Source organism: Crassostrea angulata, chromosome 7 (genome assembly GCF_025612915.1).
Source record: "Crassostrea angulata isolate pt1a10 chromosome 7, ASM2561291v2, whole genome shotgun sequence".
NCBI classification, from domain to species: Eukaryota; Metazoa; Mollusca; class Bivalvia; order Ostreida; family Ostreidae; genus Magallana; species Magallana angulata.
This window is the reverse complement of record NC_069117.1, coordinates 846165-858279: the sequence shown is the minus strand read 5'-3', so window position 1 is coordinate 858279 and position 12115 is coordinate 846165. Positions and strand designations below refer to the sequence as shown.

The 12115-nt window shown below is 35.9% G+C and overlaps 2 protein-coding genes across 2 annotated transcripts; both read right to left on the bottom strand.

Annotated features, from left to right (window-relative positions):
- Positions 1–2131: 2131 nt before the first annotated feature.
- LOC128156678 (uncharacterized) lies at positions 2132–4196 on the bottom strand. Its single transcript, XM_052818904.1, has one exon. The coding sequence runs from the start codon at positions 3875–3877 to the stop codon at positions 2585–2587; it is 1293 nt and encodes a 430-aa protein (XP_052674864.1). The 5' UTR covers positions 3878–4196; the 3' UTR covers positions 2132–2584.
- A 4212-nt stretch (positions 4197–8408) lies between these two features.
- Positions 8409–10946, bottom strand: LOC128155404 (death effector domain-containing protein-like). Its single transcript, XM_052817093.1, has 4 exons — positions 10645–10946; positions 10077–10379; positions 9533–9787; positions 8409–8969 (listed from the first exon to the last, which is right to left on the bottom strand). The coding sequence occupies exons 1-4, from the start codon at positions 10922–10924 to the stop codon at positions 8848–8850; spliced, it is 960 nt and encodes a 319-aa protein (XP_052673053.1). The 5' UTR covers positions 10925–10946; the 3' UTR covers positions 8409–8847.
- Between the last annotated feature and the right edge of the window lie 1169 nt (positions 10947–12115).

The following is a 12115-nucleotide window of genomic DNA, read 5'->3' as shown; positions in this document are numbered from 1 at the left end:
GAGGGTTTGTACAAGATTCCCTCAATCAATTCCAACTTCTTGTACACTCTGAGTAACTTCTGCACCTGCAAGGGTTCCCTCTTGACACTTTCTCTCCTTGGTCTTAAACCACTTCTCATGATGTCTATAACTCACCCAATAGCCTTGTCTTGGGACTGCTCCTGTCTCCAGTCATTGAGAGTGAATGTATCACATGAATTCATCTCATCCTCGGCCGATGAAGGAGACGCATCCATGGTTACACTCTGGCAATATGGTACGGATGCCATAACTGACTGGCAGATAGCTTTCACTGTGTCATTAAAGACTACTGGTTTGCGTGACAATCCGTCAGCATCGCCATTGAGGTGTCCACTCCTGTAAGAAATTCTAAAATCATAGTTAGCAAGAGCAGCTACCCATCTTTGGCTTGTAGCATCGAGTTTGGCCTTTGTAAAGATATATGTAAGAGGATTATTATCCGTAATGACCTCAAACTGGTTCCCATATAAATAGTCATGGAGCTTATCACACACAGCCCATTTAAGCGCCAAAAACTCGAGCTTATGTGCCGGATAATTCGTCTCACTGGGTCGGAGTCCTCTGCTGGCATACGCCATCACTCTCTTTATTCCTCCTTGGTTCTGATACAAGACTGCTCCTAAACCTTTGGAACTGGCATCTGTATGCAACTCAAAAGGCATTGAGTAGTCAGCAAAACCTAATATGGGTGGAGACGTTAACTTCTCTTTTATGATGGTAAAAGCCATTTCCTCTGCATCCGTCCATCTCCATGGCACTGGTTTATGGTTCTTCCTTCCATATCTCTTCTGCTTTTTACTGATCTTGGTTTCATGTCCACGCAGTAAGTTGTTCAGTGGAGCAACAATCTTGGCAAAGTTCTCTACAAACCTGCGGTAGTACCCAATGAATCCTAGGAATTGTCGCAATTCCTTGATATTAGTGGGTCTTGGCCATTCCACCACAGCAGAAACTTTCTCTGGGTCAGTGGAGATTCCAGCCTCTGAAATGACATGTCCAAGATATGAAATTGACTGTTTGAAAAGTTCACATTTGGAAGGTTTCAGTTTTAATCCATGGTCTGCTAATTTTTGAAAAACATTTTCTAGTCGTTGACAATGTTCTTTGAAAGTTTTTGAAAATATTAAGATATCATCTAAAAAAATCAAACATTCTCTGAGATGAAGCTCTCCCATGCATTTCTCCATTAATCTCTGGAATGTTGCTGGCGCATTTGTTAAACCGAAGCACATCCTATTACATTCAAAGAAACCAAAATTACCTACCGAAAATGCAGTTTTATGTTTATCCTCCTCTTCGATCTCCACTTGCCAATATCCTGATCGTAAATCCAGTTTGCTAAAATATTTAGCACCACTCAGAGTATCAATGACATCATCAAAACGTGGGAGCATGTATATAACAGTCTTTCCGTGTTTTGGAATTCAGGACGTGCATGTCGATACAAAACCGAAGAGACCCATCTGTTTTCCTTACTAACACTACATTAGACGAGTAATTGCTATTGGACTCTCTTATGACACCGGCTTGCAGCATTTCTTTGATATGCTCTCTAACCTCATCATACATACCAGGAGGTATTCTCCTGTAAGGTAACTTAAATGGATTTTCATCCTCGAGTTTTATACTGTGCTTTACTATGTCAGTCTTCCCTAGATCCATTGGACCTCTGGAGAAAACATGACTGTATTTTCTCAGCAATTTGTTAACAGTATCTAACTCTGATTCAGATAATGTCATATCAACTTTCACACCCAACTCTATAGGATTTACCTTTTCAGAGTTGTCTCCCTTTGAAGACCTGTAGGTACCTTATCAATGACTTTTGCTTCTTGCACTGTACACAAAATTGACCCATGTTTTAAATTTATTGTTTTAGCTGAAATGTTACAGACATTGACCTTGATCTTGGGGTTATTGACACTTTGTGACAGGGTTAATACTCTCGGACAGACAGTATAATTGTCATTTTTCTGTGAATTTTCAGTTACCACAGTAGAAATATTTTTGTCAATTCCTTTCACTACACCATTGACAACAACTGACTGATATGGTTCTAGAGTGATATCTCTCTTAGTGGTTGCCTTAACAGGGAATGGCCTGCACTGTGTACTGTCAATAGCCAACTGCCAGGCTTCTGGCAACTGACAAGACACATGTGAAAAATATTCTCTACAGATTCTCAAAATATTTGTTCCAACAATGACAGGACAGTTCTTATTGAATTCTGTTTCAGGTACTATCACAATAGGAACAAAAAGTTCAAGATCTAGAAGCTTCATGGTACATTCTATAAATCCTTTGTACTGCAGAATCGACCCATCTGCCACTGATATCTGCAGTCCAAGGGCAGACAACTCTCTTAACTCTGGTTTGACTAGAAGACTTTTGTACTTTTTCTCAGACAAAGTTGTTATCATAGAACCACTGTCTAATAATGCATTCATTCTTTCACCATTTAAGATTACTTGAACCTCATTTGACTCACCAATCATGTCACACTTTATATGTTGGCCGTTACTTTTGACTTTACTGGTCTCTGCTTGGCCAACAGTAGAGACCACTAGTAGTTTGGGTCCTGGTTTTGTACACTAGACCTATTCATACCTCGCCCTCTAGGATTGAATGGCCTTCTGTATTGATTCCCTCTATATGAATTGTTATTCTGAAAATTTCTCCTACCATACTCACCTCTCCCTGAGTTGCCATTGCCTCTGTTGCTGCTTCCTCTTGAATAACTTTGCCTGGTATCAGTTTTCGAAGCATCTAACTTTTGCAAAATCTGATTAAATTTGTCATCAATTTTACCTTCTAATTCAGTTTGCAAATTCTCAATTCTTTTGTTGATTTTCTCCTCAACTTCATCCTCCACTGCTATACCATGTTGATGGAGTCTGGAATTTTTGAAATCAGTACTTACTTTTTCTGCAGGGGTTTTGTTTATGGCCATTTCTTTTTCAACCTTTCTTATTTCAAGTAAAAGATGGTCATAGTTCTTTAGCGTATCATATTTGTGACGCGTTTGTGACTTTAAGCGTTCAGAACTCAACGACGTCCAAAATTTATGGCGTAACAAATCATTCTTTGACGATTTGCTAAGGTACCCATTATCAATAGCGTTTTGGAGCATGCTTTCCAACCTACAACCAAATGATGTAGCACACTCTCCCTCAAATTGAAAGGTATTGAAAAATTCTTGCATTATCATGCCATTATTTGACACTTCACCAAATAAAATATTCAGTTTGTCAAGAATTTCAATGACAGTGGCTTTTTCACCAAGAGGAATGAGCATAGTTTTAGCTGTACCCCTAAGAGATCTTCTAATGCTCTGAATGATTGTGGTTTCTTTAATCTCAGGGTCATTGATAAGACATTGTACTTCATACTTCCACTCTCTATAAGTAACATCACCTTTCTGTGGGGGCCCATCACCAGAAAATTGGGGAATTCTAGGTATCTGGGCATGAGTAACTTCATAATACAGAGTAACATTACCTTCTGGACTTGCTTTGTAAGCACTGTAATCTCTCTGAGGGGGGAAATCATTAAAAGTCTTAAACTTAGCCCCACCCACTGATTCACCTTTTCTCATGTCAGAAGGGATAACTGGAGGAGGTGGAAATTGCATTTTAGGCAGAGTTGTCTTAACATTGGGAAAGTTCAAGGGGTTTTGTTCTTTACCAGATGGAGGGGTACTTGTTTTCTGCATTTCAGATTCAAGTTTAGCATTTGGATTTACATAACATGCAAAGTTTAATTTGTAGTCTTCATCATGAAAAGAACCTTCATGATCACCTTCCTGATCTTTAGCATTTTCGAATGACATTTTAATTTGATCAGCCACTTTTGACATCTTACAACTGACAACACTAAACACCTGTCCAACAAATACACCGTGAAACCAACAAAATTTCACCACAATGTTCCAGTCACAGAAATGTACCTCTTATTCAAAATATCTTAAAGCACTGTTCAATTCAAAGCAATTAATATCACTTAATTAAAACGCAGCGCATGTTTCACGTCAATAATAGAAATATTCAATGAAATAATTCACGCACACACAGACATTCAAACAAAATAACACTTGTGTACAACCTCAACTGCTCAATGTCTGTCAAAATTCTCAAATCTGTGTGATTGTTAGAAGTTCATGCAAGGGGAATAGTTTAAAGGGCAAATGAATGTTGCCAACGTCCCAACGTGGGCGCCATTTGTAGCCAGTGGTCGAAATAAGCCAAGCTTGGGTCGTTGTTATATATTTATTAATACATAATAAACCTGAAATTTCGTAATAAAACAAATAACACAGAATAGACACAAATGACAAGACAATTAGACACAGACAAACATACACATTAGACAACGAAATGAAACAGTTATATTACAATTTAGAATGACTTTAATTTATTACATTAAGTCTTACCGGGACAAACAATCCTTATGCTTACGTATATTGCTATACAGCTATAGTTCTGACCCGTTCAAGGGCTAGGCGGAGAGTGCCAGTCCGGTATAAGATTTTGGCGGGGAAGGGTGCATGCAGAGTTAGTCATGTGACCCTATTGTCCAGTCTTGTCATTGTCCACGTTACAGATATTAAACTCTCATACGATCATACACTCTAAACACGTATACCAATCAAACACGCTAGCGCTGTAATTTAATATTCAAATTATATACCTGGTTACATATGTTTACATTTCCATCAGTGCCACTACAGTGTTTCATATACTTTTTTATGTAGTAGTTACCCCATATAATATTGTTGGTTATGTGCAGATACCCGATGGGCGTGGTCATAATGACACGAGGGAGCGTAGCTCCCGAGTGTCGTTATGACCACGCCCATCGGGTATCTGCACATAAACAACAATATCACATGGGGTAAGTTACTTGTACCATAGTTTACAATTATTCATTATATCTTATTATCATAGTAATATCGGGAGTGCACCTGCCTCTAAACAATACGGTGCCAATGCGTTGGTCTTTATATATGTAATTGTACTTTGTGAATTTCCCAAATGACTTTCTATCCCCGACAAAGATTAATTATTCTTCATTTTTTTTAAAATCATAGCCCTAATGAATAGATCGACTTCTCATTGTTTTGATTTTATTTCATATTCATTCATTTTCCGACTTATAGTATCGATATTTGCCTCAAAGAATTAAACGTATTAACACAATTTCAAATGTACGAACCCTAAATTGTGCAATGCTTCTGTTTAAACAATTGAAATTAAATCTAAATTGATGAAGGTAATTATTTTTTTTAAATCTTATTTGATACTCTGTATCAAATTATGTTTTTTAAAAGTGGCTGAAAAAACATGTACATATATATTTTGAACAAAATCAATCAATTTAAGCAAAACAAAATTATTTGAGAAATGCATGTCGCGAAACCGTTAATGGTTAATGTCAATTTCGATTGGCTACAGCTATTCACTCTGTCCACAAAACAAGTTTTCTATTCAAACGCTTTCCTATCACGTGATTGACTTTCTATAAAACCTTTAAACAGGATACCCCTATTTCATTTAACACTCGTTTCTCTACTTGTCCGCACACATGGAGAGGAATATTAAAATAGAGTCTTTCTGACAAAGCCATTGCCGATAGTGTTTTGTCTCGAGCTAAAAATGAGATTTATTCGACGAACTCAGTTAGTCGAGTCATTTATCCGTGTTGAGTTTTGGCAATTTTGATCTGGGGGAAACTCTTACTGTGAAATATTATGGACACGCTAAAACAACCTTGTTGATGTTGTTTTTACTCGAGATAGTGGGCGGAGTTTTAAAAAAGTGTGGGGTTTGCACAAATAACCCACACTTTTAACAATAGAAAACTCGCCAAGCTATGGTACAATATTTACTTAGCCCATATGTCCCTTTTAAATGCGCATGTGTGTACGTATAACAGTTTCAACTGATTACTTAATAAATGTCTGATTAATGATAATTAGTATTTCAATAATAATCTGAACTTTTCAGACTAAATTGAAAGTATGTACAATTTAAACAAAAATTTGAAAATGCAAACGGGGGAGGGCTGGATCCGCCGTTCACTTATCTATAATGCTAGCGTATCAGAACCGGTAACCAGGTATCAGAACAGCCGATTTTAACGTTTCATTTGAAGTGTAACACGAAATAAAACTAAGACAGTTTCCTCATTTAACTAATCTCACAAAACTGAGCCATTCAACGGGGTCGTTATTTTCTTACTTTGGTCATAATATATACCTGCCGTAGATCCATTTCTTGCGTGTGACAATTCTTTTTAAATGCAGAGTAAACATGCAACCTAGCTTTTTATTTATTTGCGTAAGCAGAGACAAAAATAACATGTTAATTATTTATTCTCTGGCGTAAGTAATGTATTGCGATTTCAAGAAAGTTTTTAATAGCAAACAATTCTTGATATCAGTATTATATTTTTCGCGACGTGAAAGTCATCGCGATAAAAACAAGAGGCCCATGGGCCACATTGCTCACCTGAGCAACAATAGACATTATAAAATCAGCTTTACGGAGTAATATACCAAAAAAAAATATGGACAATGTAGTCTAACAGATCCTGTTTATCAAAAATTCAATTTTTTCCCAGGATACTCTGTTTATCATTGATCCCTTTTTGTCACAGTATATATAGTCATTTCACATATTGAGCATTACAGTTCTCAAGAAGATCAAAATCAACTGGGATATAAACCTGCATCAAACTTGTGTCAGCCCAAGAATTGTCCAGAGGCCAAAGTCTAAACAATTTTAAAGAATCAAAAATATGTCAAAATGCTTGCATATAAGTTAAACCATATATTATAACATTTGAACTTTGGTGAATTTAAACTGTTTTCTTTTGTAAAATTGGACCCTCCACCCCATGTGGCTCCATCCTACTCCTAAATAAAATATGATTTTGCTACCTGATGATACTTCACACAAGTTTTTCTGGCCAGTCTTGATCTGTGTAGAAGATTTAAAAATAAATTTCTCTTTATATTCCTATGTAAAAATTTGACCCCCCCCCATTGAGGCCCCACCCTACCCCCGGGGACCATGATTTGAACAAACTTGAATCTACACTATCTGAGGATGCTTCCACACAAGTATCAGCTTTTCTGGCCAAATGGTTTTTGAGATATAAATTCTGAAAGATTAACTCTATATACTCCTATGTAAAAATTCGACCCCCCCCCCCCATTGAGGCCCCACCTTACACCCAGGGACCATGATTTGAACAAACTTGAACCTACACTATCTGAGGATGCTTCCACACAAGTTTTAGCTTTTCTGGTCAAATGGTTTTTGAGAAGAAGATTTTTAAAGATGAACTTTATATACTCCTATGTAAAAATTCGACCCCCCACTGAGGCCCCACCTTATCCCCAGGGACCTTGATTTGAACAAACTTGAATCTACCCTATCTGAGGATGCTTCCACACAAATATCAGCTTTTCTGGCCAAATGGTTTTTGAGAAGAAGATTTTTAAAGATTAACTCTATATACTCCTATGTAAAACTTCGACCCCCCATTGTGGCCCCACCTTACCCCCAGGGACCATGATTTGAACAAACTTGAACCTACACTATCTGAGGATGCTTCCACACAAGATTTAGCTTTTCTGGCCAAATGGTTTTTGAGAAGAAGATTTTTTAAAAATATCACTAAATTTTCAATAAATCCTAATTATTTCCCTTTACAATAGGGCGTGGCCCTTTATTTTAACAAACTTGAATCCCCTTTACCCAATAATGCTTTGTGCCAAGTTTGGTTGAATTTGGCCAAGTGGTTCTGGAGAAGAAGTCGAAAATGTAAAAAGTTTACAGACAGACAGACGGACAGACAGACAAACGGATGGACAGACAGAGGGACGCCTGACAATAAGTGATCAGAAAAGCTCACTTGAGCTTTCAGCTCAGGTAGGTGAGCTAAAAAAAAACCTGCGAAATTGAATATTCTAGAAAATCACTGTATATATAAAATATGACCTTAGATTTCCTATTCCATTTATTCTTTTAGCTTACTTCTTAGGAATTTTAATCAAACACATCTGAAGATACATATTGGTGAGAGATATTTAACAGTGTTTTAGTTGTTCTGACATCTTCCATCTGATGACCTCAACAATCATTACTCATCATTTTGCTTTTAGCTTACGTTTGATTACACTTGGCAAGATATATTTTTCAAACTTCCAAAAAAAGAAATTTATATGAGTGAAAGCAAGAAGTCTCTGTCATAAACCAGTATTTTTTTAGTTGATGAGATTAAGCTTGGCTCGGATATTTGAATGTATGCAATTATTTTGCAAACAACTGAATATTCCTTATGACATAATATGAAGCATTCACAGTAGTCTCTTTAAAATGGAGTGATTGAGTTTGAGATGTTTATTTTATAAACATTACAAAACTGTATTGTAATTACATATCTTTCAGAAATAAATAAATGGTAATTTACATGATTTCAATATGTACAAATTCATCTACCGTGCATCATGTCAAAAAATGTCATCAATGCTCAAGATAGCAGACATTTCTACAATCCTAAAAAGAAATTCTGCATACAAACTATGTTGCATATAAATTCATCCATCTTTACAAACATGTATTCATTTACTCACAACTCTTATTCACAATTCACTACATTTTATGCTAAGGAAACATACTGAAGCAACATTCTACATAACAGATCTGGAAGTCTGTGTTCATTTTTCTTTCACACACAAAATACACTTGATGTAAGTCTTGTCTGCATAAACAAATGAGATAACAACCAAGGTCTGAAATTGGTGGTTACTTTCAGTGTTGTTTAGCATTGCTGCGATCGTTTCATGTTTTCAAGCAACAGCAATCTCCCGGCCTCGTAGTCGTCTTCATCAACACTCACTAGCAATTTAATCGACTCGTTACCAACAGCCTCCTTCAAGGAATCTACAGATTGTAGAAGAAAATCAGTGACTTGATTCAAGGAATAAATTCATAAATAAAAATATTAATTGGATGAAGACAGTTTACACTTTATAAACATAAAGAATTACTTTGGTGTAACTGTTTATATGCTTGTTCACTTGTTATGCTACTCATGTAATAATTCTCCAAAGGAAACACCAGGAATACACTGTCATAGAAAGCTTTGTAATTTATGCTTATCTCACTGGGCAAACTCTGACAACATTTTTTAAAGCTACAACAATATTCTATGAAGGCTCTTTAAATGTGATTTACTGTGAAATCAATAGAATTCGATTGATGTATTAATGGATAGCCCTCCCCCACAAATTTACATCATCAAAGAAAACAAAATTTGAAAGATTTAGTTTTCTTACTGAAACCGATGCATCCACGAAATTATGTCCAAGTGAATAAGCAAAATACCTACAATCCACAAAAATTGGCCCCCACAAATTTAAATGAATCAACAGTATCTCTCACATTAAAATGATCAGAAAAAGGTGGTACCTTGAATTAGATTACTTGATATATAATGCACCCACCTGTAATAAATACCCCTTTTAGGGCCTCTAATAAAGATCCATTCAAATAATCTCTCCAGAATGCATCCAAGTAAGTGAGTTCTGTGAACTTGATATCACACACAATGGATCCTAGATCACGGGATTTCAGAATGTTCGTAGCCTGCATGAATTTCTCAAACTGTCTCTCTAACAGTGTGGCTTTGTTTGAGTTCACGTTACCAGTTAAAGCAGTCACATGATCACTATATTCGGCTCGCACTCTCAAACGAATATCTGCATAATAAAGACACAATTATACAATTGCCTATAGCAGAATTGTACCATATTTCATTGTATGTACATGTTGTTGGTTTGATTTCTTTATACTATTTACAAGAAATGTCTACCATTTACTGTACACAAATTAAAAAAAAAAAATTACACTGGTTACAAGTTGATCAATGAAATATCATCTTGACTTGTATCTGCGACAGCAGATTCAATAGCTGCTGAATTATCCTTAAAATCTTTTATCCCAAATACAATTTGTCAGGCAAAAATAGTGTTTGAAATTTGTACTTACCACATGTAACTTTTGTTTTATTTGCACTCAGCTCTTGGTCACTGTCATCCACACGAAGCGACCCCTGACTCTGGACAGAAGTTGTAGCCGTCTCCAGATCAGCACTCTGGTTACTGAGAGATGACTCACTGGCAAACCCAGATCTGGATTTTGCCTTCCTGTGTAGAGATAGTCTCCGGACTTTACTATGATCTTGGAATGACAGTTCCGTGCTTTTCCGCTTTTTCTCCCGTGGTAGGTTAGTTGGTATGTTTGACAGTCTTGACGACTCCTCTAAGTATTCAGTGACAGGATCTGGACAAACTGGAAAATAAATGACATCTTTAATTTTCATTCTGTATAAATGCGAAACATAAGAAATACCAAATATCTGACGCTACCACATAAACAATGGACACACAAGAAAACTTATTCACATGCTCATTACTTTAGCAAGGAAAGAAACATCATTACGTTCTGAACCAGTACACCAAAATTGACAATGTGCACTTAACACCTAATAATAGAATAAACACTGTCAAATTCCATATCACTGTTGTTTAACCTTCTCTTATTATAAATAATTTACCTGGCTTGCGTTTCCTTAAAGTGACAAACTGCAGTAAATCGTGCCGAGAAATCATTCTAAGCAAATCAACGACGTATTTAAAGTTGGTTTCATCAACACGGTTCATCTTTTCCAGTCCCAGCAAAAATTCTACCCCGTCCTTCACTCTTCCTATTATTCTTTGGGGCATAATACCATTATATAGGTATTTCAGTATATTGATGTCTCTTTGGGTCATCCTGCTACCCACAATTGTAAACATTTCATGCAAAGTGTAGCAACCTCTGAGTTCATCCGCCATCTTGTTCCTCAAGATAGTTGATAACTCGTTCCAATCTTTATTCGTAGAAAAAAAGTTAGATACAGTGTTTAATATTTGCATGTATATATTACACATTTTTTTAATGCACAACTTAACGTAATTTGATGTGTTTGAAATATCTTATACTGAAAGAAGGCATTATAAAAAAGAATTTCAAAAAGTGCTTTTAAATTAACTGCGAGCTCTGCTTCAACTGTTTTATTCAAATTGTAAATAAAAAGCTATTAATATTTACATTTTTTTGAAAAAAATTTATTAATTTTCAAGATATTTGATGTGTTATTGTCAATAACATATATACATTCATGAAGAAATCAAAAGAAAAGACTCACGGAAACTCACATTAAAATACATGGATAAATTGACTGATAACGATCCAAGGAACTATATCATGACAGACCCTTTTTATTTTTGTCATTCACTCTAAAACGATTTATATCATTGAAATTCTTTTGGAGATCCCTCGTTTTGCCCGTCAATAATTATATTTTGGCTATATAGTGCATTATCGTGTGTATTGTATCGTACTTTTTCCTAGTTTACACCCCCTCCCCGCTCGGTTATGGCATATATCTGAAATAAAGCCTCAATGCACAAACAAACATATTTTTTTATATGTCTGTTCCCTTTCATCTGATCTACACAGGGTTGGGGTCAGTTACTTTAAAATGTAATTAATTACTTTCAAATACATCAACAATTTTGTCAATTACTTGCAATTACAATTACATTGATTTTTTCAAATGTAATGAATTACTTTCAACTAAATTTTGACCCGTGCGTGCACGGATGGACATTGCATATGATATCGGACATTTACCAATCTGGTTAAAATAAGATCTTTGTAACGCTCCGAAATTCTGATAGTCGCTGTGTAGCGACATCAGAATTTGTCGGAGCGGATCAAAGATCTGATTTTAATCAGATTGTCTCCTTTTCTAGATATATGTCATCAAAGTGATCAAAGCACATCTAGAAAAGCAAATGCAAAGCAAAACATCAAAATTACAGAATAATACAGAAAAAAATGGTCTGAAAATAAATACCAAGAAAACTGAAGTTATATTATATAAATAGTGCCTGTTTGGGAGGGTAACAGTTGAAATTGACACCCCGAGAAAACCATTGTCAACCGACGCGAAGCGGAGGTTGACAATGGTTTTCGAGGGG

Excerpts from the sequence above, each read along its gene's own strand:
- LOC128155404 (XM_052817093.1), bottom strand. The coding sequence starts at position 10,924 with ATGGCGGATGAACTCAGAGGTTGCTACACTTTGCATGAAATGTTTACA. Across the intron at positions 9,788-10,076 it reads TAAAACAAAAGTTACATGTG|ATATTCGTTTGAGAGTGCGA; the intron begins GTAAGTACAAAT and ends TTTATTATGCAG. Across the intron at positions 8,970-9,532 it reads AAAAGGGGTATTTATTACAG|ATTCCTTGAAGGAGGCTGTT; the intron begins GTGGGTGCATTA and ends TACAATCTGTAG.
- LOC128156678 (XM_052818904.1), bottom strand. The coding sequence starts at position 3,877 with ATGTCAAAAGTGGCTGATCAAATTAAAATGTCATTCGAAAATGCTAAA.